The 26,899-nt window shown below is 51.9% G+C and overlaps 1 protein-coding gene across 1 annotated transcript in view; it reads left to right on the forward strand.

The window, feature by feature from the left end:
• Positions 1-17,227, forward strand: part of LOC145876251 (anoctamin-1) — a 58,836-nt gene extending 41,609 nt beyond the window's left edge. Inside the window, exons 12-18 of the mRNA XM_082972037.1 lie at positions 849-1,009; positions 3,768-3,850; positions 11,282-11,383; positions 11,962-12,030; positions 16,649-16,672; positions 16,970-17,106; positions 17,167-17,227. Of these exons, the coding sequence (XP_082828163.1) occupies positions 849-1,009; positions 3,768-3,850; positions 11,282-11,383; positions 11,962-12,030; positions 16,649-16,672; positions 16,970-17,106; positions 17,167-17,227 (637 nt within the window). The remainder of the gene's footprint in view (positions 1-848; positions 1,010-3,767; positions 3,851-11,281; positions 11,384-11,961; positions 12,031-16,648; positions 16,673-16,969; positions 17,107-17,166) is intronic.
• The last annotated feature ends 9,672 nt before the right edge of the window (positions 17,228-26,899 follow it).

Here is a 26,899-nt window from a genome sequence, read left to right on the forward strand (position 1 = left end):
GGCCCGTTAGCGTGACAAACGTGGATTAGCTAACACAACGTGCCATTGGAGCACAGGACTGATGGTTGCTGATAATGGGCCTCTGTAGATATTCCATTAAAAATCAGCCGTTTCCAGCTACAATAGTCATTTACAACATTAACAACGTCTCCACTGTATTTCTGATCAATTTGATGTTATTTTAATGGAGAAAAAAAAAACGTGCTTTTCTTTAAAAAACAAGGACATTTTTCTAAGTGACCCCTAAACTTCTGAACGGTAGTGTAGAGATCATAACCATTGTAGAAACGTAATACATAGATATCATTTTTCAACTTCTCTATTTCCTTTAGATACTGTCTTGGCCCTGTTTCCAATACTTCCAAAGTAAACAGCAAATAAGGCTGTTATTGTCCCCGTGAAAAGGTGACTGAGGGGTGTTTTTCAGGCAGAGTTATAACCCCTGGTCACGCGCGCGCCGTTCTGAAGACCGGTGGGATTGAAACCAGGAAGCGCGGGGATGTTTCGGGCGTGCACCACGTTTAGAACTAGCATTATGTTCTGCGGGTTAGCGGTCTGTACAGAAACGATGTGTTTAATTAACTCGGCGGTTATAAATGAGGCCCCAGGTGTCTCCCAGAACGTGTGTGTGTGTGTGTGTGTCGTGTGTGTGTGTGTGTGTGTGTGTGTGTGTGTGTGTGTGTGTGTGTGTGTGTGTGTGTGTGTGTGTGTGTGTGTGTGTGTGTGTGTGTGTGTGTGTGTAGCCTGGAGATGTGCGATAAGCAGCAGAACTTCACCATGTGTCCTCTGTGTGTGTGTGTGTGTGTGTGTGTGTGTGTGTGTGTGTGTGTGTGTGTGTGTGTGTGTAGCCTGGAGATGTGTGATGAGCAGCAGAACTTCACCATGTGTCCTCTGTGTGACGGAGTGTGTGACTACTGGCACCTGTCCACCGCCTGCGGCACGGCCCGCGCCTCGCACCTGTTCGACAACCCTGCTACTGTATTCTTCGCCATCTTCATGTCCCTCTGGGGTATGTATTAACATTCTGTTACCCCTTACTGCCCCTTACTGCCCCTTACTGCCCCCATCTTCATGTCCCTCTGGGGTATGTATTAACATTCTGTTACCCCTTACTGCCCCTTACTGCCCCTTACTACCCCCGTCTTCATGTCCCTCTGGGGTATGTATTAACATTCTGTTACCCCTTACTGCCCCTTACTGCCCCCATCTTCATGTCCCTCTGGGGTATGTATTAACATTCTGTTACCCCTTACTGCCCCTTACTGCCCCTTACTGCCCCCATCTTCATGTCCCTCTGGGGTATGTATTAACATTCTGTTACCCCTTACTGCCCCTTACTGCCCCTTACTGCCCCCATCTTCATGTCCCTCTGGGGTATGTATTAACATTCTGTTACCCCTTACTGCCCCTTACTACCCCTTACTGCCCCTTACTACCCCCGTCTTCATGTCCCTCTGGGGTATGTATTAACATTCTGTTACCCCTTACTGCCCCTTACTGCCCCTTACTGCCCCCATCTTCATGTCCCTCTGGGGTATGTATTAACATTCTGTTACCCCTTACTGCCCCTTACTGCCCCTTACTGCCCCCATCTTCATGTCCCTCTGGGGTATGTATTAACATTCTGTTACCCCTTACTGCCCCTTACTGCCCCTTACTGCCCCCATCTTCATGTCCCTCTGGGGTATGTATTAACATTCTGTTACCCCTTACTGCCCCTTACTGCCCCTTACTGCCCCCATCTTCATGTCCCTCTGGGGTATGTATTAACATTCCTTTACCCCTTACTGCCTCTTACTACCCCTTACTGCCCCTTACTACCCCCGTCTTCATGTCCCTCTGGGGTATGTATTAACATTCTGTTACCCCTTACTGCCCCTTACTGCCCCTTACTGCCCCCATCTTCATGTCCCTCTGGGGTATGTATTAACGTCCCAATGTTTTATGACCCCATTGTACCGCCCCCTCCTGTCCATCAGTCAGCCAGTCAGCCCTCCCGTCAGCCAGCCAGCCCCTCAGCCAGCCAGTCCCTCAGCCAGCCAACCCGTCAGCTAGCCAGCCCATCAGCTAGCCAGCCCGTCAGCCAGCCAACCAGTCAGCTAGCCAGCCCGTCAGCCAGCCAGCCCCTCAGCCAGCCAACCAGTCAGCTAGCCAGCCCGTCAGCCAGCCAGCCCGTCAGCCCGTCAGCCAGCCAGCCCATCAGCTAGCCCATCAGCTAGCCAGCCCATCAGCCAGCCAGCCCATCAGCCAGCCCATCAGCTAGCCAGCCCATCAGTCAGCCAGCCAGCCCATCAGCCAGCCCATCAGCCAGCCAGCCCGTCAGCCAGCCAGCCCGTCAGCCAGCCAGCCCATCAGCCAGCCCATCAGCCAGCCCATCAGCTAGCCAGCCCATCAGTCAGCCAGCCAGCCCGTCAGCCAGCCCATCAGCCAGTTAGCCAGCCAGCCAGCCCGTCAGCCAGCCAGCCAGCCCGGCAGCCAGCCAGCCCGCCAGCCCATCAGCCAGCCAGCCCCGTCAGCCAGCCAGCCAGCCCCGTCAGCCAGCCAGCCAGCCCCGTCAGCCAGCCAGCCAGCCCATCAGCCAGCCAGCCAGCCCATCAGCCAGCCAGCCAGCCCATCAGCCAGCCAGCCAGCCCGTCAGCCAGCCAGCCCGTCAGCCAGCCAGCCAGCCAGCCCATCAGCCAGTCAGCCAGCCAGCTAGCCCATCAGCCAGCCAGCCTGCCCGTCAGCCCATCAGCCAGCCAGCCAGCCCGTCAGCCCATCAGCCAGCCAGCCAGCAAGCCAGCCAGCCAGCCAGTCCATCAGCCAGCCAGCCCGTCCATCAGCCAGCCAGCCCGTCCATCAGCCAGCCAGCCAGCCCATCAGCCAGCCCATCAGCCAGCCAGCCAGCCCATCAGCCAGTCAGCCAGCCAGCCCATCAGCCAGCCAGCCAGCCAGCCCGTCAGCCAGCCCGTCAGCCCATCAGCCAGCCAGCCAGTCAGCCAGCCCATCAGCCAGCCAGCCAGTCCATTAGCCAGCCATCCCATCAGCCAGCCAGCCAGCCCATCAGCCAGCCCATCAGCCAGCCCATCAGCCAGCCCGTCAGCCAGCCAGCCAGCCCATCAGCCATCCCGTCAGCCAGCCAGTCAGCGAGCCAGCCCGTCAGCCAGCCAGCCAGCCAGCCAGCCAGCCAGCCAGTCCATCAGCCAGCCAGTCCATCAGCCAGCCAGTCCATCAGTCAGCCAGCCAGCCAGTCCATCAGCCAGTCCATCAGCCAGCCCGTCAGCCAGCCAGTCCATCAGATCTGTGGGGGACCAGGTCTGTGTATAATTAGACACAGTAGGACCTCTGGGGTTGAAGGAAACCATTATATATTTACAACCCGCTACACCTCTCTGCTACCACTGTGGCTCAGGTTTCCTCTGTGGGCCTCTCTGCTACCACTGTGGCTCAGGTTTCCTCTGTGGGCCTCTCTGCTACCACTGTGGCTCAGGTTTCCTCTGTGGGCCTCTCTGCTACCACTGTGGCTCAGGTTTCCTCTGTGGGCCTCTCTGCTACCACTGTGGCTCAGGTTTCCTCTGTGGGCCTCTCTGCTACCACTGTGGCTCAGGTTTCCTCTGTGGGCCTCTCTGCTACCACTGTGGCTCAGGTTTCCTCTGTGGGCCTCTCTGCTACCACTGTGGCTCAGGTTTCCTCTGTGGGTTTGGTGGACCGATGTTCATGTCGTGTCTGTGTGCGTCTGTGTGCGTCTGTGTGCGTCTGTGTGCGTCTGTGTGCGTCTGTGTGTGTAGTGGCGACGTTCCTGGAGCACTGGAAGCGTCGGCAGATCAGTTTGAACCACAGCTGGGACCTCACAGGACTAGAGGAAGAGGAGGTACACACCCTTCACACCACACCATTACCGCACCATTACCACACCATTACCATTACCACACCCTTCACACTGCACCATTACCACACCATTACCACACCATTACCGCACCATTACCACACCATTACCACACCCTTCACACTGCACCATTACCACACCATTACCACACCATCACCACACCATTACCACACCATCACCACACCCTTCACACCGCACCATTACCCCACCACACCATCACCACACCACACCATCACCACACCATTACCACACCATTACCACACCATTACCATTACCACACCCTTCACACTGCACCAATACCACACCCTTCACACCATTACCATATCATTACCACACCGTCACCACACCATTACCACACCACACCATTACCCCACCACACCATCACCACACCATCACCACACCATTCCCATTACCACACCCTTCACACCACACCATTACCACACCATTACCACACCCCTCACACCTCACCATTACCACACCATTACCATACCACACCATCACCACACCATTACCGTAGAACGCCATTACATACCACATCATTACCATACCACATCATTACCATATCACACCATTACCATATCACACCATTACACACCACACCATTACCATACCAGACAATTACATACCACACCACAACATTACCATATCACACCATTACCACACCAGTACCATAGAACACCATTACATACCACACCAATATCACACCACACCATTACCACACCAATACCACACCCTTCACACCATTACCATACCATTACCACACCGTCACCACACCACACCATTACCACACCATTACCAAACCACACCCTTACCACACCACACCATTCACACCACACCATTACCATACCACACCCTTACCACACCATTACCACACCACACCATTACCACACCACACTATTACCATACCACACCATTACCATATCACACCATTACCATACCACACCATTACCATATCACAACATTACCATACCACACCACTACCGTAGAACGCCATTACATACCACATCATTACCATGTCACACCATTACCATACCACACCATTACCACACCATTACCGTAGAACGCCATTACATACCACACCATTACCATACCACACCATTACCACTCCATTACCACACCATCACCGTAGAACACCATTACATACCACACCATTACCATATCACCCCATTACCACACCGTTACCATACCACACCATTACCACACCATCACCGTAGAACACCATTACATACCACACCATTACCATATAACACCGTTACCACACCATTACCATACCACACCATACCACACCACACCATTCACACCATTCACACCATTACCATATCACACCATTACCATACCACACCATTCACATCACACCATTACCATACCACACCATACCCCACCATTACCACACCACACCATTACATACCACACCATTACCATACCACACCATTACCATATCACACCATTTCCATTACCATTTCACACCATTACCATATCACACCATTCCCATACCACACCATTACCATATCACACCATTACCTTACCACACCATTACTTTACCACATCATAGCCACACCATTACCACACCACACCATTACCATATCACACCACACCATTCACCCCACACCATTACCACGTCACACCATTACCACACCATTACCATACCATACCACACCATTACCATACCACACCATTACCATATCACACCATTAACATATCACATCATTACCATACCACACCATTACCATACCACACAACACCATTACCACACCATTACCATATCACACCATTACCATATCACACCACACCATTACCATATCACACCATTACCATACCACACCACATCCCATCCCAACCCATCCCACCACATCCCACCTCAGTTACTATACTCCACTCCTTAATGGGCAGGTTACTCCACTCCTTAATGGGCAGGTTACTCCACTCCTTAATGGGCAGGTTACTCCACTCCTTAATGGGCAGGTTACTATACTCCACTCCTTAATGGGCAGGTTACTATACTCCACTCCTTAATGGGCAGGTTACTATACTCCACTCCTTAACGGGCAGGTTACTCCACTCCTTAACGGGCAGGTTACTCCACTCCTTAACGGGTAGGTTACTATACTCCACTCCTTAATGGGCAGGTTACTATACTCCACTCCTTAACGGGCAGGTTACTATACTCCACTCCTTAATGGGCAGGTTACTATACTCCACTCCTTAATGGGCAGGTTACTATACTCCTTAATGGGCAGGTTACTATACTCCTTAATGGGCAGGTTACTCCACTCCTTAATGGGCAGGTTACTATACTCCACTCCTTAATGGGCAGGTTACTATACTCCACTCCTTAATGGGCAGGTTACTATACTCCACTCCTTAATGGGCAGGTTACTCCACTCCTTAATGGGCAGGTTACTATACTCCACTCCTTAATGGGCAGGTTACTATACTCCACTCCTTAATGGGCAGGTTACTCCACTCCTTAATTAATGGGCAGGTTACTCCACTCCTTAATTAATGGGCAGGTTACTCCACTCCTTAATTAATGGGCAGGTTACTATACTCCACTCCTTAATGGGCAGGTTACTATACTCCACTCCTTAATGGGCAGGTTACTATACTCCACTCCTTAATGGGCAGGTTACTATACTCTACTCCTTAATGGGCAGGTTACTCCACTCCTTAATGGGCAGGTTACTATACTCCACTCCTTAATGTGCAGGTTACTATACTCCACTCCTTAATGGGCAGGTTACTATACTCCACTCCTTAACGGGCAGGTTACTCCACTCCTTAATGGACAGGTTACTCCACTCCTTAATGGGCAGGTTACTATACTCCACTCCTTAATGGGCAGGTTACTATACTCCACTCCTTAATGGACAGGTTACTATACTCCACTCCTTAATGGGCAGGTTACTATACTCCACTCCTTAATGGGCAGGTTACTATACTCCACTCCTTAACGGGCAGGTTACTCCACTCCTTAATGGGCAGGTTACTCCACTCCTTAATGGGCAGGTTACTATACTCCACTCCTTAACGGGCAGGTTACTCCACTCCTTAATGGACAGGTTACTCCACTCCTTAATGGGCAGGTTACTATACTCCACTCCTTAATGGGCAGGTTACTATACTCCACTCCTTAATGGACAGGTTACTATACTCCACTCCTTAATGGGCAGGTTACTATACTCCACTCCTTAATGGACAGGTTACTATACTCCACTCCTTAATGGGCAGGTTACTATACTCCACTCCTTAATGGGCAGGTTACTATACTCCACTCCTTAATGGGCAGGTTACTATACTCCACTCCTTAACGGGCAGGTTACTCCACTCCTTAACGGGCAGGTTACTTCACTCCTTAATTAATGGGCAGGTTACTATACTCCACTCCTTAATTAATGGGCAGGTTACTCCACTCCTTAACGGGCAGGTTACTATACTCCACTCCTTAATGGGCAGGTTACTATACTCCACTCCTTAATGGGCAGGTTACTCCACTCCTTAATGGGCAGGTTACTATACTCCACTCCTTAATGGGCAGGTTATTCCACTCCTTAATGGGCAGGTTACTCCACTCCTTAATGGGCAGGTTACTCCACTCCTTAATGGGCAGGTTACTATACTCCACTCCTTAATGGGCAGGTTACTATACTCCACTCCTTAATGGACAGGTTACTATAATCCACTCCTTAATGGGCAGGTTACTATACTCCACTCCTTAATGGGCAGGTTACTATACTCCACTCCTTAACGGGCAGGTTACTCCACTCCTTAATGGGCAGGTTACTATACTCCACTCCTTAACGGGCAGGTTACTCCACTCCTTAATGGACAGGTTACTCCACTCCTTAATGGGCAGGTTACTATACTCCACTCCTTAATGGGCAGGTTACTATACTCCACTCCTTAATGGACAGGTTACTATACTCCACTCCTTAATGGGCAGGTTACTATACTCCACTCCTTAATGGACAGGTTACTATACTCCACTCCTTAATGGGCAGGTTACTATACTCCACTCCTTAATGGGCAGGTTACTATACTCCACTCCTTAATGGGCAGGTTACTATACTCCACTCCTTAACGGGCAGGTTAGTCCACTCCTTAACGGGCAGGTTACTTCACTCCTTAATTAATGGGCAGGTTACTATACTCCACTCCTTAATTAATGGGCAGGTTACTCCACTCCTTAACGGGCAGGTTACTATACTCCACTCCTTAATGGGCAGGTTACTATACTCCACTCCTTAATGGGCAGGTTACTCCACTCCTTAATGGGCAGGTTACTATACTCCACTCCTTAATGGGCAGGTTATTCCACTCCTTAATGGGCAGGTTACTCCACTCCTTAATGGGCAGGTTACTCCACTCCTTAATGGGCAGGTTACTATACTCCACTCCTTAATGGGCAGGTTACTATACTCCACTCCTTAATGGGCAGGTTACTATACTCCACTCCTTAATGGGCAGGTTACTATACTCCACTCCTTAATGGGCAGGTTACTCCACTCCTTAATGGGCAGGTTACTCCACTCCTTAATTAATGGGCAGGTTACTCCACTCCTTAACGGGCAGGTTACTATACTCCACTCCTTAATGGGCAGGTTACTATACTCCACTCCTTAATGGGCAGTTTACTCCACTCCTTAATGGGCAGTTTACTCCACTCCTTAATGGGCAGGTTACTCCACTCCTTAATGGGCAGGTTACTATACTCCACTCCTTAATGGGCAGGTTACTATACTCCACTCCTTAATGGGCAGGTTACTATACTCCACTCCTTAATGGGCAGGTTACTATACTCCACTCCTTAATGGGCAGGTTACTATACTCCACTCCTTAATGGGCAGTTTACTCCACTCCTTAATGGGCAGGTTACTCCACTCCTTAATGGGCAGGTTACTATACTCCACTCCTTAATGGGCAGGTTACTATACTCCACTCCTTAATGGGCAGGTTACTATACTCCACTCCTTAACGGGCAGGTTACTCCACTCCTTAATGGACAGGTTACTCCACTCCTTAATGGGCAGGTTACTATACTCCACTCCTTAATGGACAGGTTACTCCACTCCTTAATGGGCATGTTACTATACTCCACTCCTTAACGGGCAGGTTACTCCACTCCTTAATGAGCATGTTACTCCACTCCTTAATGGGCATGTTACTATACTCCACTCCTTAATGGGCAGGTTACTATACTCCACTCCTTAACGGGCAGGTTACTATACTCCACTCCTTAACGGGCAGGTTTCTCCACTCCTTAATGGGCAGGTTACTCCACTCCTTAATGGGCAGGTTACTCCACTCCTTAACGGGCAGGTTACTATACTCCACTCCTTAATGGGCAGGTTACTATACTCCACTCCTTAATGGACAGGTTACTATACTCCACTCCTTAATGGGCAGGTTACTATACTCCACTCCTTAATGGACAGGTTACTATACTCCACTCCTTAATGGGCAGGTTACTATACTCCACTCCTTAATGGGCAGGTTACTATACTCCACTCCTTAATGGGCAGGTTACTATACTCCACTCCTTAACGGGCAGGTTACTCCACTCCTTAACGGGCAGGTTACTTCACTCCTTAATTAATGGGCAGGTTACTATACTCCACTCCTTAATTAATGGGCAGGTTACTCCACTCCTTAACGGGCAGGTTACTATACTCCACTCCTTAATGGGCAGGTTACTATACTCCACTCCTTAATGGGCAGGTTACTCCACTCCTTAATGGGCAGGTTACTATACTCCACTCCTTAATGGGCAGGTTATTCCACTCCTTAATGGGCAGGTTACTCCACTCCTTAATGGGCAGGTTACTCCACTCCTTAATGGGCAGGTTACTATACTCCACTCCTTAATGGGCAGGTTACTATACTCCACTCCTTAATGGACAGGTTACTATACTCCACTCCTTAATGGGCAGGTTACTATACTCCACTCCTTAATGGGCAGGTTACTATACTCCACTCCTTAACGGGCAGGTTACTCCACTCCTTAATGGGCAGGTTACTCCACTCCTTAATGGGCAGGTTACTATACTCCACTCCTTAATGGGCAGGTTATTCCACTCCTTAATGGGCAGGTTACTCCACTCCTTAATGGGCAGGTTACTCCACTCCTTAATGGGCAGGTTACTATACTCCACTCCTTAATGGGCAGGTTACTATACTCCACTCCTTAATGGGCAGGTTACTATACTCCACTCCTTAATGGGCAGGTTACTATACTCCACTCCTTAATGGGCAGGTTACTATACTCCACTCCTTAATGGGCAGGTTACTATACTCCACTCCTTAATGGGCAGGTTACTCCACTCCTTAATTAATGGGCAGGTTACTATACTCCACTCCTTAATGGGCAGGTTACTATACTCCACTCCTTAATGGGCAGTTTACTCCACTCCTTAATGGGCAGTTTACTCCACTCCTTAATGGGCAGGTTACTCCACTCCTTAATGGGCAGGTTACTATACTCCACTCCTTAATGGGCAGGTTACTATACTCCACTCCTTAATGGGCAGGTTACTATACTCCACTCCTTAATGGGCAGGTTACTATACTCCACTCCTTAATGGGCAGTTTACTCCACTCCTTAATGGGCAGTTTACTCCACTCCTTAATGGGCAGGTTACTCCACTCCTTAATGGGCAGGTTACTATACTCCACTCCTTAATGGGCAGGTTACTATACTCCACTCCTTAATGGGCAGGTTACTATACTCCACTCCTTAATGGGCAGGTTACTATACTCGACTCCTTAACGGGCAGGTTACTCCACTCCTTAATGGACAGGTTACTCCACTCCTTAATGGGCAGGTTACTATACTCCACTCCTTAATGGACAGGTTACTCCACTCCTTAATGGGCATGTTACTATACTCCACTCCTTAACGGGCAGGTTACTCCACTCCTTAATGAGCATGTTACTCCACTCCTTAATGGGCATGTTACTATACTCCACTCCTTAATGGGCAGGTTACTATACTCCACTCCTTAACGGGCAGGTTACTATACTCCACTCCTTAACGGGCAGGTTACTCCACTCCTTAATGGGCAGGTTACTCCACTCCTTAATGGGCAGGTTACTATACTCCACTCCTTAACGGGTAGGTTACTATACTCCACTCCTTAACGGGCAGGTTACTATACTCCACTCCTTAACGGGCAGGTTACTATACTCCACTCCTTAATGGGCAGGTTACTCCACTCCTTAACGGGCAGGTTACTATACTCCACTCCTTAATGGACAGGTTACTATACTCCACTCCTTAACGGGCAGGTTACTCCACTCCTTAACGGGCAGGTTACTATACTCCTTAACGTGCAGGTTACTCCACTCCAGCTGACCCCAGTCCAGGTCCTCATCACTGACCCCGAGCATCAGAATGAATGAGCTGATCTCTCTTCTCCCCAGGACCACCCGAGGCCCAAGTATGAAACCGTCCTGCTCCAGAAGAGACAGATGATGAGGAACAAGGAGAAGAAGAATGACAAGAAGAAGAAGAGGAAGATAGAGGTGGGGATATCTTTAGCTCCTCTCAGGATTTAAAACCCCTCACCAGGTGTTTGATCTGTTGCCAATGTGCAAATACCATCTTTCTACCGGTAGAAAGCCCAGGGGGACTGAGATGAGATGGGGGGGGGGGGGGGGGGCTACGGTAGAAAGCCCAGGGGGACTGAGATGAGATGGGGGGGGGGGGGGGCTACAGTAGAAATCCCAGGGGGACTGAGATGAGATGGGGGGGGGGGGGGGGGGGGCTACGGTAGAAAGCCCAGGGGGACTGAGTTGAGATGGGGGGGGGGCTACGGTAGAAAGCCCAGGGGGACTGAGTTGAGATGGGGGGGGGGTGTTGGTTGGAGGGTGGGAAGGCGTGTGTGTTGATTGGACGGTGGGAAGGCGTGTGTGTTGGCTGGAGGGATATGGTTGGAGGGAGGGAGGGAAGGCGTGTGTGTTGGCTGGAGGGATATGATTGGACGGTGGGAAGGCGTGTGTGTTGGCTGGAGGGATATGATTGGACGGTGGGAAGGCGTGTGTGTGTTGGCTGTGTGTCCTGTGTTCAGCCATGCTCTGTGTTGCAGCCTGTGCAGCGGGAGGAGGACGTGGCGGCAGGGAAAGACAGGTGGAGACAGAGGTTACTGTCTGCTATGAACACTGGGACATCGGTAACACTCCTCTTCTCCTCTGCCTGCTTCTCTTCATCTTCCTTCTGCTCCTCCTTCTCCTCGTCCTCTCCCTCCTCCTCTTGCTTCTAAACAGACAGACAGGCAGACTCTCAGGAACTCTCTATTTGAGCAGCAGTTAGCGAGCAGCGGTTAGCGAGCAGCAGATAGCGATGAGAGCAGCAGTTAGCGATGAGAGCAGCAGTTAGGTTAGCGAGCAGCAGTTAGGTTAGCGAGCAGAAGCACTTCAGAATATCAGACAGTTTTAGCTCTCCTGTCCCAGATTCCTCTGTCCTCCGTTTATCATGTCCCAGTAGTTAGTTGGATGATAGAGAGGAGAGGCTGTGTGGCTGAGGAGAGGCTGTGTGGCTGAGGGGAGGCTGTGTGGCTGAGGGGAGGCTGTGTGGCTGAGGGGAGGCTGTGTGGCTGAGGGGAGGCTGTGTGGCTGAGGGGAGGCTGTGTGGCTGAGGGGAGGCTGTGTGGCTGAGGGGAGACTGTGTGGCTGAGGGGAGGCTGTGTGGCTGAGGGGAGGCTGTGTGGCTGAGGGGAGGCTGTGTGGCTGAGGAGAGGCTGTGTGGCTGAGGAGAGGCTGTGTGGCTGAGAGGCTGTGTGGCTGAGAGGCTGTGGGGCTGAGGAGAGGCTGTGTGGCTGAGAGGCTGTGTGGCTGTGTGGCTGAGAGGCTGTGTGGCTGTGGAGAGGCTGTGTGGCTGAGGAGAGGCTGTGTGGCTGTGTGGCTGAGAGGCTGTGTGGCTGTGTGGCTGAGGGGCTGTGTGGCTGAGAGGCTGTGTGGCTGTGTGGCTGAGAGGCTGTGTGGCTGTGTGGCTGAGGGGCTGTGTGGCTGTGTGGCTGAGAGGCTGTGTGGCTGAGAGGCTGAGAGGCTGTGTGGCTGAGGAGAGGCTGTGTGGCTGAGAGGCTGTGTGGCTGTGTGGCTGAGAGGCTGTGTGGCTGAGGGGCTGTGTGGCTGTGTGGCTGAGGGGCTGTGTGGCTGTGTGGCTGAGGGGCTGTGTGGCTGTGTGGCTGAGGGGCTGTGTGGCTGAGAGGCTGTGTGGCTGAGAGGCTGTGTGGCTGTGTGGCTGAGGGGCTGTGTGGCTGTGTGGCTGAGTGGCTGAGAGGCTGTGTGGCTGTGTGGCTGAGGGGCTGTGTGGCTGAGCTGTGGCTGGAGTTTACAGACTGAAACAGAAACATGAATTGACTAACTCTCTATATGTCCTGGAGAGGATAACTGCCGTGTTTTATTGGCTCCTAACCAGCCGTGCTGTTCTGTTTTGTTTTGTCACTTTGTTTGTAACTTATTTTGTCCGTAATGTTTCTGCCACCGTCTCTTATGACTGAAAAGAGCTTCTGGATATCAGAACAGCGATTACTCACCTCGAACTGGACAAAGAATTGATCTTTAATGAGTCGGACGGGAATGATATACTCCAAACACCCAAACAGGCCAACATCCGACGTCATTCGCTGGAGAAACAAACAGAGATTTCGCGGAAGGAGATCGCCTTGTGAGGATCAGGCGACGAGTGGCTAATCTGCCTTTGCCATCCGTACTGTTAGCCAACGTTCAACCCAAAATCAGTTTTGCCTCATATCTACCAGCGTGTTAAATGTGCAACCAGAGGGAAAAAACCTCTAGACCACCTGTACTCCACACAGAGAGACTCGTACAAAGCTCTCCCTCGCCCTCCACTTGGCAAATCTGACCATAATTCTATCCTCCTGCTTCCTGCCTACAAGCAAAAACTAAATCAGGAAGCACCAGTGACTCGGTCTATAAAAAAGTGGTCAGATGAAGCAGATGCTAAGCTACAGGACTGTTTTGCTATCACAGACTGGAACATGTTCTGGGATTCTTCAGATGGCATTGAGGACTTCACCGCATCAGTCACTGGCTTCATCAATAAGCATCGAGGACGTCGTCCCCACTGTGATTCTAAACTACAGGACATTCTTCAAATGGCATTGAGGAGTTCACCGCTTCAGTCACTGGCTTCATCAACAGGGAAAGGTGGAATACCTAGTCAGGTGGACAACTGAATGCATTCAACTGACTTTTTTTTTAGGTGTTTTCTTGAAACTGCATTGATGGTTATTAAGGGCTTGTTAGTAAGCATTTCACTGTAAGGTTGTATTCTGCTCATGTGACAAATAACATTTGACTTGACTACAGACTGAAACGGGAACATGGCTTCACTAACTGAATAGAGACTGAAACAGGAACATGGCTTCACTAACTGACTACAGACTGAAACGGGAACATGGCTTCACTAACTGACTACAGACTGAAACGGGAACATGGCTTCACTAACTGACTACAGACTGAAACGGGAACATGGCTTCACTAACTGACTACAGACTGAAACGGGAACATGGCTTCACTAACTGACTACAGACTGAAACGGGAACATGGCTTCACTAACTGACTACAGACTGAAACGGGAACATGGCTTCACTAACTGACTACAGACTGAAACGGGAACATGGCTTCACTAACTGAATAGAGAATGAAACATGGCTTCACTAACTGAATAGAGACTGAAACGGAAACATGGCTTCACTAACTGAATAGAGACTGAAACATGGCTTCACTAACTGAATAGAGACTGAAACGGAAACATGGCTTCACTAACTGACTACAGACTGAAACATGGCTTCACTAACTGACTACAGACTGAAACATGGCTTCACTAACTGAATACAGACTGAAACGGGAACATGGCTTCACTAACTGACAACAGACTGAAACGGAAACATGGCTTCACTAACTGACTACAGACTGAAACGGAAACATGCCTTCACTAACTGACTACAGACTGAAACGGGAATATGGCTTCACTAACTGACTACAGACTGAAACGGGAACATGGCTTCACTAACTGAATAGAGACTGAAACAGAAACATGGCTTCACTAACTGAATAGAGACTGAAACAGAAACATGGCTTCACTAACTGAATAGAGACTGAAACATGGCTTCACTAACTGACTACAGACTGAAACGGAAACATGGCTTCACTAACTGACTACAGACTGAAACGGAAACATGGCTTCACTAACTGACTACAGACTGAAACGGGAACATGGCTTCACTAACTGACTACAGACTGAAACGGGAACATGGCTTCACTAACTGAATAGAGACTGAAACAGAAACATGGCTTCACTAACTGACTACAGACTGAAAGGGAAACATGGCTTCACTAACTGACTACAGACTGAAACGGAAACATGGCTTCACTAACTGACTACAGACTGAAACGGGAACATGGCTTCACTAACTGACTACAGACTGAAACAGAAACATGGCTTCACTAACTGACTACAGACTGAAACATGGCTTCACTAACTGACTACAGACTGAAACGGGAACATGGCTTCACTAACTGACTACAGACTGAAACGGGAACATGGCTTCACTAACTGACTACAGACTGAAACAGAAACATGGCTTCACTAACTGACTACAGACTGAAACGGAAACATGGCTTCACTAACTGACTACAGACTGAAACGGAAACATGGCTTCACTAACTGACTACAGACTGAAACGGGAACATGGCTTCACTAACTGACTACAGACTGAAACAGAAACATGGCTTCACTAACTGAATAGAGACTGAAACATGGCTTCACTAACTGAATAGAGACTGAAACATGGCTTCACTAACTGAATAGAGACTGAAACATGGCTTCACTAACTGAATAGAGACTGAAACGGAAACATGGCTTCACTAACTGAATAGAGACTGAAACAGAAACATGGCTTCACTAACTGAATAGAGACTGAAACATGGCTTCACTAACTGAATAGAGACTGAAACATGGCTTCACTAACTGAATAGAGACTGAAACATGGCTTCACTAACTGAATAGAGACTGAAACATGGCTTCACTAACTGAATAGAGACTGAAACGGAAACATGGCTTCACTAACTGACTACAGACTGAAACGGAAACATGGCTTCACTAACTGACTACAGACTGAAACGGGAACATGGCTTCACTAACTGAATAGAGAATGAAACATGGCTTCACTAACTGAATAGAGACTGAAACAGGAACATGGCTTCACTAACTGAATAGAGACTGAAACATGGCTTCACTAACTGAATAGAGACTGAAACGGGAACATGGCTTCACTAACTGAATAGAGACTGAAACATGGCTTCACTAACTGAATAGAGACTGAAACATGGCTTCACTAACTGAATAGAGACTGAAACATGGCTTCACTAACTGAATAGACTGAAACAGAAACATGGCTTGACTGTTTTTCAGTCTCTCGGTCCCCAGCTTTGATGCACCTGTACTGACCTCGCCTTCTGGATGATAGTGGGGTGAACAGGAAGTGGCTCGGGTGGTTGATGTCCTTGATGATCTTTTTGTTCTTCCTGTGACATCGGGTGGTGTAGGTGTCCTGGAGGGCAGGTAGTTTCCCCCCGGTGATGCGTTGTGCAGACCGCACTACCCTCTGGAGAGCCTTGCAGTTGAAGGCGGTGCAGTTGCCGTACCAGGCGGTGATACAGCCCGACAGGATGCTCTCGGTTGTGCATCTGTAAAAGTTTGTGGGTTTTAAGTGCCAAGCCAAATTTCTTCAGCCTCTTGTCTGTGTGGGTGGACCATTTCAGTTTGTCAGTGACGTGTACACCAAGGTACTTTCCACCTTCTCCGCTGCCGTCCCGTCGATGTGGATGGGGGGGTGCTCCCTCTGCTGTTTCCTGAAGTCCACGATCATCTCCTTTTGTTTTGTTGACGTTGAGTGAGAGGTTATTTTCCTGGCACCACACTCCCAGAGCCCTCACCTCCTCCCTGGAGGCTGTCTCGTCTCCCAGGGTCCTCACCTCCTCCCTGGAGGCTGTCTCGTCTCCCAGGGTCCTCACCTCCTCCCTGGAGGCTGTCTCGTCTCCCAGGGCCCTCACCTCCTCCCTGGAGGCTGTCTCGTCTCCCAGGGCCCTCACCTCCTCCCTGGAGGCTGTCTCGTCTCCGAGGGCCCCTCACCTCCTCCCTGGAGGCTGTCTCGTCTCCGAGGGCCCCTCACCTCCTCCCTGGAGGCTGTCTCGTCTCCCACGCCCCTCACCTCCTCCCTGTAGGCTGCCTCGTCTCCCAGGGCCCTCACCTCCTCCCTGGAGGCTGTCTCGTCTCCCAGGGTCCTCACCTCCTCCCTGGAGGCTGTCTCGTCTCCCACGGCCCTCACCTCCTCCCTGTAGGCTGTCTCGTCTCCCAGAGCCCTCACCTCCTCCCTGTAGGCTGTCTCGTCTCCCACGGCCCTCACCTCCTCCCTGGAGGCTGCCTCGTCTCCCACGGCCCTCACCTCCTCCCTGGAGGCTGCCTCGTCTCCCACGGCCCTCACCTCCTCCCTGGAGGCTGTCTCGTCTCCCAGGGCCCTCACCTCCTCCCTGGAGGCTGTCTCGTCTCCCAGAGCCCTCACCTCCTCCCTGGAGGCTGTCTCGTCTCCGAGGGCCCTCACCTCCTCCCTGGAGGCTGTCTCGTCTCCCAGGGTCCTCACCTCCTCCCTGGAGGCTGTCTCGTCTCCCAGGGCCCTCACCTCCTCCCTGGAGGCTGTCTCGTCTCTGAGGGCCCTCACCTCCTCCCTGGAGGCTGTCTCGTCTCCCACGGCCCTCACCTCCTCCCTGTAGGCTGTCTCGTCTCTGAGGGCCCTCACCTCCTCCCTGGAGGCTGTCTCGTCTCCCACGGCCCTCACCTCCTCCCTGGAGGCTGTCTCGTCTCCCAGGGCCCTCACCTCCTCCCTGGAGGCTGTCTCGTCTCCCAGGGCCCTCACCTCCTCCCTGTAGGCTGTCTCGTCTCCCATGGCCCTCACCTCCTCCCTGGAGGCTGCCTCGTCTCCGAGGGCCCTCACCTCCTCCCTGGAGGCTGTCTCGTCTCCCAGGGCCCTCACCTCCTCCCTGGAGGCTGTCTCGTCTCCCAGGGCCCTCACCTCCTCCCTGTAGGCCGTCTCGTCATTGTTGGTAATCAAGCCTAACTACTGTTGTGTCGTCTGCAAACTTGATGATTGAGTTGGAGGCGTGCATGGCCACGCAGTCATGGGTGAACAGGGAGTACAGGAGGGGGCTGAGCATGCACCCTTGTGGGGCCCCTGTGTTGAGGATCAGCGAAGTGGAGCTGCTGTTTCCTGCCTTCACCTCCTGGGGGCCGGCCCGTCAGGAAGTCCAGGACCCAGTTGCACAGGGCGCAATGATGAGCTTGGAGGGTACTAGGGTGTTGAATGCTGAGCTATTGTCAATTAACAGCATTCTTACATAGGTATTCCTCTTGACCAGATGGGATAGGGCAGTGTGCGTTGCGATGGCGATTGCATCGTCTGTGGATCTATTGGGGTGGTATGCAAACTGAACTGGGTCTAGGGTGTCAGGTAAGGTAGAAGTGGTATGATCCTTGACTAGTCTCTCAAAGCACTTCATGATGACAGATTTGTCATTTAGTTCAGTTACCTTTTGCTTTCTTGGGTACAGGAACAACAGTGGTCATCTTGAAGGAAGCGGGGACAGCAGACTGGGAAAGGGAGAGATTGAATATGTCCGTAAACACACCAGCCAGCTGGTCTGTGCATGCTCTGAGGACGTGGCTAGGGATGCCGTCTGGGCCTGCAGCCCTGCGAGGGTTAACACTTTTAAGTGTCTTACTCACGTCGGCCATGGAGAAGGAGTGCCCACAGTCCTTGGTAGCGGGCCGCGTCGGTGGCACTGTATTATCCTCAAAGCGAGAGAAGAAGGTGTTCAGCTTGTCCGGATGCAAGATGTTTGTGTCCACGACTTGGCTGGTTTTCCATTTGTAGTCCCTGATTGTCTGTAGACGCCCTGGCACATACGTTTCGTGTCTGAGCTGTTGAATTGCGACTCTCCACTTTGTCTCTATACTGACGTTTTACCTGTTTGATTGCCTTGCGGAGGGAATAAACACACTGTTTGTATTCGGCCATATTCCCTGTCCCCTTGCCATGGTTAAATGCAGTGGTTTGCGCTTTCAATTTTGTGCGAATGCCGCCATGTATCCACGGTTTCTGGTTAGGCTAGGGTTTAATAGTCACAGTGGGAACAACATTGCCGATAAACTTCCTGATCAACTCGTATAATCAGTAAATCCCCAGTATAATCGAATACAGACTGAAACATGGCTAACTGACTAGAAAGGACAGTAAATGAGCAATACTGTGGCCTGGTTGAACACAGCGGATTCTATCCCAGCTTAACCCGGCCTCCCGACCTTCACCCGGCCTTAACCCGGCCTCCCGACATTAACCCGGCCTCCCGACCCTAACCCAGCCTCCCGACCTTAACCCGGCCTTAACCCGGCCTCCCGACTTTAACCCGGCCTCCCGGCCTTAACCCGGCCTCCCGGCCTTAACCCGGGCCTCCCGGCCTTAACCCGGCCTCCTGACCTTAACCCGACCTTAAACCGACCTTAACCCGACCTTAACCCGGCCTCCCGACCTTAACCCGGCCTCCCGACCTTAACCCGGCCTCCTGACCTTAACCCGGCCTCCTGACCTTAACCCGACCTCCCGAACTTAACCCGGCCTCCCGACCTTAACCCGACATTAACCCGGCCTCCCGACCGTAACCCGGCCTCCCGACCGTAACCCGGCCTCCCGACCTTAACCCGGCCTCCCGACCTCCCGACCTTACCCCGGCCTCCCGACCTTAACCCGGCCTCCCGAACTTAACCCGGCCTCCCGACCTCCCGACCCTAACCCGGCCTCCCGACCCTAACCCGGCCTCCCGACCCTAACCCGGCCTCCCGACCCTAACCCGGCCTCCCGGCCTCCTGACCTTTACCCGGCCTCCTGACCTTTACCCGGCCTCCTGATCTTAACCCGGCCTCCCGACCTTAACCCGGCCTCCTGACCTTAACCCGGCTTCCCGGCCTTAACCCGGCCTCCTGACCTTAACCCGGCCTCCTGACCTTAACCCGGCCTCCTGACCTTAACCCGGCCTCCCGACCTTAACCCGGCCTCCCGACCTTAACCCGGCCTCCCGACCTTAACCCGGCCTCCCGACCCTAACCCGGCCTCCCGACCCTAACCCGGCCTCCCGACCCTAACCCGGCCTCCCGACCCTAACCCGGCCTCCCGGCCTTAACGATACCCTATAGGACTTCCTCTTCCGCCTGATGTTGCTCTGACTAGATGGCAGAACATCGTCACTAGGTGCCTTGTGGGACACGGAATCTGTTACTTCCTGCTTTGGATACAAAGGTGTGTGTGTGTGTGTGTGTGTGTGTGTGTGTGTGTGTGTGTGTGTGTGTGTGTGTGTGTGTGTGAGGTGACATATGGCCCAGAGGAAATCCCATGACAGTAATTTCCCAAAGGGCTTAGCGGCCTGCAGGGAGGGGGAGTGTGTGTGATGCAGTCTGACAGGGATGTGGTATGAAAGGAGAGAGTCCTGACCTTATAGTGTGTGTGTGTGTGTGTCTCTCTCTCTTTGGGTTCATTTCCGTTCAAGACCACATGGTTTCCACCCTCAGCAAGGGGGCTACAAACCGGATGCATCCAGTTGTCAGGGGAAACGGAACAGAGAGCCTGTGGATGTTCTGGTTGTCAGGGGAAACGGAACAGAGTGCCTGTGGATGTTCTGGTTGTCAGGGGAACTGGAACAGAGAGCCTGTGGATGTTCTGGTTGTCAGGGGAACTGGAACAGAGAGCCTGTGGATGTTCTGGTTGTCAGGGGAACAGAGAGCCTGTGGATGTTCTGGTTTTCAGGGGAAATGGAACAGAGAGCCTGTGGATGTTCTGGTTGTCAGGGGAACTGGAACAGAGAGCCTGTGGATGTTCTGGTTGTCAGGGGAACTGGAACAGAGAGGCTGTGGATGTTCTGGTTGTCAGGGGAACTGGAACAGAGAGCCTGTGGATGTTCTGGTTGTCAGGGGAACAGAGAGCCTGTGGATGTTCTGGTTGTCAGGGGAACAGAGAGCCTGTGGATGTTCTGGTTGTCAGGGGAACTGGAACAGAGAGCCTGTGGATGTTCTGGTTGTCAGGGGAAATGGAACAGAGAGCCTGTGGATGTTCTGGTTGTCAGGGGAACTGGAACAGAGAGCCTGGGGATGTTCTGGTTGTCAGGGGAACTGAAACAGAGAGCCTGTGGATGTTCTGGTTGTGACGCAACTTCCTCTTTTGGACGTTAACAAGCAGACACTCCAGCTTAACTCCTCCTCCACATTTACAGGATTGGTTGAACAGTGCAGAACATTTACTGGATTGGTTGAACAGTGCAGAAAGTTTACTGGATTGGTTGAACAGTGCAGAACGTTTACTGGATTGGTTGAACAGTGCAGAACATTTACTGGATTGGTTGAACAGTGCAGAACATTTACTGGATTGGTTGAGCAGTGCAGAAGAGAACCACCCAGGCAGGACCAGATTGAAAGGCCGGCTACATCAGGTTATATGGACACCACCCAGGCAGGACCAGATTGAAAGGCCTGCTACATCAGGTTATATGGACACCACCCAGACAGGACCAGATTGAAAGGCCGGCTACATTAGGTTATATGGACACCACCCAGACAGGACCAGATTGAAAGGCCGGCTACATCAGGTTATATGAACACCACCCAGACAGGACCAGATTGAAAGGCCGGCTACATCAGGTTATATGGACACCACCCAGACAGGACCAGATTGAAAGGCCGGCTACATCAGGTTATATGGACACCACCCAGACAGGACCAGATTGAAAGGCCGGCTACATCAGGTTATATGGACACCACCCAGACAGGACCAGATTGAAAGGCCTGCTACATTAGGTTATATGGACACCACCCAGACAGGACCAGATTGAAAGGCCGGCTACATCAGGTTATATGGACACCACCCAGACAGGACCAGATTGAAAGGCCTGCTACATCAGGTTATATGGACACCACCCAGACAGGACCAGATTGAAAGGCCTGCTACATCAGGTTATATGGACACCACCCAGACAGGACCAGATTGAAAGGCCTGCTACATCAGGTTATATGGACACCACCCAGACAGGACCAGATTGAAAGGCCGGCTACATCAGGTTATATGGACACCACCCAGACAGGACCAGATTGAAAGGCCGGCTACATCAGGTTATATGGACACCACCCAGACAGGACCAGATTGAAAGGCCGGCTACTTCAGGTTATATGGACACCAGCCAGACAGGACCAGATTGAAAGGCCGGCTACATCAGGTTATATGGACACCACCCAGACAGGACCAGATTGAAAGGCCGGCTACATCAGGTTATATGGACACCACCCAGACAGGACCAGATTGAAAGGCCGGCTACATCAGGTTATATGGACACCACCCAGACAGGACCAGATTGAAAGGCCGGCTACTTCAGGTTATATGGACACCAGCCAGACAGGACCAGATTGAAAGGCCGGCTACATCAGGTTATATGGACACCACCCAGACAGGACCAGATTGAAAGGCCGGCTACATCAGGTTATATGGACACCACCCAGACAGGACCAGATTGAAAGGCCGGCTACATTAGGTTATATGGACACCACCCAGACAGGACCAGATTGAAAGGCCGGCTACATCAGGTTATATGAACACTGATCTCCTGTGTTACTGCTGTTACTTTACTAGTGTCAAGGGGAGAGGTGGGGGGGGGGAGAGGAGAGGTGGGGGGGAGGTGGGGGGAGGAGAGGAGAGGTGGGGAGAGGGGAGGTGGGGGGAGGAGAGGAGAGGTGGGGGGAGGAGAGGTGGGGGGAGGTGGGGGGAGGGGAGGAGAGGAGAGGGGGAGGAGGGGGGAGGAGAGGAGAGGTGGGGGGAGGAAAGGGGAGGAGAGGAGAGGTGGAGGGGGAGGAGAGGTGGGGGGGTGGAGGGAGGGGAGGGGACTAGAGGTGGGGGGGAGGAGAGGAGAGGTGGAGGGGTGGAGGGGGAGGGGACTAGAGGTGGGGGGAGGGGGAGGAGAGGTGGGGGGGAGGGGGAGGAGAGGTGGGGGAGGGGAGAGGTGGAGGTGGAGGAGAGGAGAGGTGGGGGAGGAGAGGAGAGGTGGGGGGGTCGAGGGGGAGGGGAGGAGAGGTGGGGGGGTCGAGGGGGAGGGAACGAGAGGAGAGGTGGGGGAGGAGAGGTGGGGGGAGGAGGGGAGAGGTGGGGGGAGGGGGGAGGAGAGGTGGGGGGTGGGGGGAGGAGGGGTGGGGAGGGGAGAGGTGGGGGAGGAGACGAGGGGGAGGGAGAGGAGGGGGAGGTACTGTGTGTTGTGTGGGTGCTGTGTGGGTGCTAGGTGCTGTGTGGGTGCTGTGTGGGTGCTGTGTGGGTGCTAGGTGCTGTGTGGGTGCTAGGTGCTGTGTGGGTGCTAGGTGGTGCTAGGTGGTGCTGTGTGGGTGCTGTGTGGGTGCTAGGTGCTGTGTGGGTGCTAGGTGGTGCTAGGTGGTGCTGTGTGGGTGCTGTGTGGGTGCTGTGTGGGTGCTGTGTGGGTGCTGTGTGGGTGCTAGGTGCTGTGTGGGTGCTAGGTGGTGCTAGGTGGTGCTGTGTGGGTGCTGTGTGGGTGCTGTGTGGGTGCTGTGTGGGTGCTGTGTGGGTGCTAGGTGGTGCTGTTGTCCTCCTTATGATCTCCCAACCTGCTGTATCACTGGGAGATCTAGTTACTGTCTGTGTGTGTTTCAACTTGTAAAGTCACAAGTACTTCTGCCAGCTCTGAACCCAACAATGCAGTAATCACTGTCAATGGTTAGGGTGAGAGGTCAAACAGCAGTCCTGTCTCAGAGGGACATACAGCAGTCCTGTCTCAGAGGGACATACAGCAGTCCTGTCTCAGAGGAACATACAGCAGTCCTGTCTCAGAGGTCAAACAGCAGTCCTGTCTCAGAGGAACATACAGCAGTCCTGTCTGAGGGACATACAGCAGTCCTGTCTGAGGGACATACAGCAGTCCTGTCTCAGAGGGACATACAGCAGTCCTGTCTCAGTAGAACATAGAGCAGTCCTGTCTCAGAGGGACATAGAGCAGTCCTGTCTCAGAGGGACATAGAGCAGTCCTGTCTCAGAGGGACATACAGCAGTCCTGTCTCAGAGGAACATACAGCAGTCCTGTCTCAGAGGAACATACAGCAGTCCTGTCTCAGAGGGACATACAGCAGTCCTGTCTCAGAGGGACATACAGCAGTCCTGTCTCAGAGGGACATACAGCAGTCCTGTCTCAGTAGAACATACAGCAGTCCTGTCTCAGAGGGACATACAGCAGTCCTGTCTCAGAGGGACATACAGCAGTCCTGTCTCAGAGGGACATACAGCAGTCCTGTCTCAGTGGAACATACAGCAGTCCTGTCTCAGTGGGACATACAGCAGTCCTGTCTCAGAGGGACATACAGCAGTCCTGTCTCAGAGGAACATACAGCAGTCCTGTCTCAGAGGAACATACAGCAGTCCTGTCTCAGAGGTCAAACAGCAGTCCTGTCTCAGTAGAACATACAGCAGTCCTGTCTCAGAGGGACATACAGCAGTCCTGTCTCAGAGGGACATACAGCAGTCCTGTCTCAGTAGAACATACAGCAGTCCTGTCTCAGTAGAACATACAGCAGTCCTGTCTCAGAGGGACATACAGCAGTCCTGTCTCAGAGGGACATACAGCAGTCCTGTCTCAGAGGGACATACAGCAGTCCTGTCTCAGAGGGACATACAGCAGTCCTGTCTCAGTAGAACATACAGCAGTCCTGTCTCAGAGGAACATACAGCAGTCCTGTCTCAGTAGAACATACAGCAGTCCTGTCTCAGTAGAACATACAGCAGTCCTGTCTCAGTGGAACATACAGCAGTCCTGTCTCAGTGGAACATACAGCAGTCCTGTCTCAGTGGGACATACAGCAGTCCTGTCTCAGAGGGACATACAGCAGTCCTGTCTCAGAGGAACATACAGCAGTCCTGTCTCAGAGGACATACAGCAGTCCTGTCTCAGAGGACATACAGCAGTCCTGTCTCAGAGGGACATACAGCAGTCCTGTCTCAGAGGTCAAACAGCAGTCCTGTCTCAGAGGAACATACAGCAGTCCTGTCTCAGAGGGACATACAGCAGTCCTGTCTCAGAGGGACATACAGCAGTCCTGTCTCAGAGGAACATACAGCAGTCCTGTCTCAGAGGGACATACAGCAGTCCTGTCTCAGAGGGACATACAGCAGTCCTGTCTCAGAGGGACATACAGCAGTCCTGTCTCAGAGGAACATACAGCAGTCCTGTCTCAGTAGAACATACTGCAGTCCTGTCTCAGTAGAACATACAGCAGTCCTGTCTCAGAGGGACATACAGCAGTCCTGTCTCAGAGGGACATACAGCAGTCCTGTCTCAGAGGGACATACAGCAGTCCTGTCTCAGAGGGACATACAGCAGTCCTGTCTCAGAGGGACATACAGCAGTCCTGTCTCAGAGGGACATACAGCAGTCCTGTCTCAGAGGGACATACAGCAGTCCTGTCTCAGTAGAACATACAGCAGTCCTGTCTCAGAGGGACATACAGCAGTCCTGTCTCAGTAGAACATAGAGCAGTCCTGTCTCAGTAGAACATACAGCAGTCCTGTCTCAGAGGGACATACAGCAGTCCTGTCTCAGTAGAACATACAGCAGTCCTGTCTCAGAGGGACATACAGCAGTCCTGTCTCAGAGGGACATACAGCAGTCCTGTCTCAGAGGGACATACAGCAGTCCTGTCTCAGAGGGACATACAGCAGTCCTGTCTCAGTAGAACATACAGCAGTCCTGTCTCAGAGGGACATACAGCAGTCCTGTCTCAGTAGAACATAGAGCAGTCCTGTCTCAGTAGAACATACAGCAGTCCTGTCTCAGAGGGACATACAGCAGTCCTGTCTCAGTAGAACATACAGCAGTCCTGTCTCAGAGGGACATACAGCAGTCCTGTCTCAGAGGAACATTAGTGGCCAAACAGGCAGTCCTGTCTGGGTGGTCTTTGCTGATCTTTATTGGTGTCTACTGGTCTACCTTGTTCTCTACTGGTCTCTACTGGTCTCTTCTGGTCTCTACTGGTCTACTGGTCTCTACTGGTCTCTTCTGGTCTCTACTGGTCTCTACTGGTCTCTACTGGTCTCTGCTGGTCTCTACTGGTCTCTTCTGGTCTCTACTGGTCTCTTCTGGTCTCTACTGGTCTCTTCTGGTCTCTTCTGCACTCTACTAGTCTCTACTGGTCTCTACTGGTCTCTTCTGGTCTCTACTGGACTCTACTGGTCTCTACTGGTCTCTTCTGGTCTCTACTGGTCTCTTCTGGTCTCTACTGGTCTCTACTGGTCTCTTCTGGTCTCTACTGGTGTCTTCTGGTCTCTACTGGTCTCTACTGGTCTCTTCTGGTCTCTACTGGTGTCTTCTGGTCTCTACTGGTCTCTTCTGGTCTCTACTGATCTCTACTAGTCTCTACTGGTCTCTACTGGTCTCTCTGATCTTTACTGGTCTCTTCTGGTCTCTACTAGTCTCTACTGGTCTCTCTGTTCTTTACTGGTCTCTACTGGTCCTCTACTGGTCTCTTCTGGTCTCTTCTGGTCTCTACTGGTCTCTTCTGGTCTCTTCTGGTCTCTACTGGTCTCTTCTGGTCTCTTCTGGTCTTTACTAGTCTCTACTGGTCTCTTCTGGTCTCTACTGGTCTCTTCTGGTCTCTTCTGGTCTCTACTGGTCTCTACTGGTCTCTACTGGTCTCTTCTGGTCTCTACTGGTCTCTACTGGTCTCTACTAGTCTCTACTAGTCTCTACTGGTCTCTACTGGTCTCTCTGTTCTTTACTGGTCTACTAGTCTCTTCTGGTCTCTACTGGTCTCTAATGGTAATCTACATGTGCTTGTGCTCTTAATGTGTCTGTAACCTGTAACCCAGACAGGTGTGGAGAAGCTGACCTGGAGGACCGTCTCCCTGGATACCTCATCAACATCTCCTCCATCCTCTT

This window comes from Salmo salar, unplaced genomic scaffold (assembly GCF_965601325.2).
Source record: "Salmo salar unplaced genomic scaffold, fSalSal1 ptg000525l, whole genome shotgun sequence".
NCBI lineage: Eukaryota > Metazoa > Chordata > Actinopteri > Salmoniformes > Salmonidae > Salmo > Salmo salar.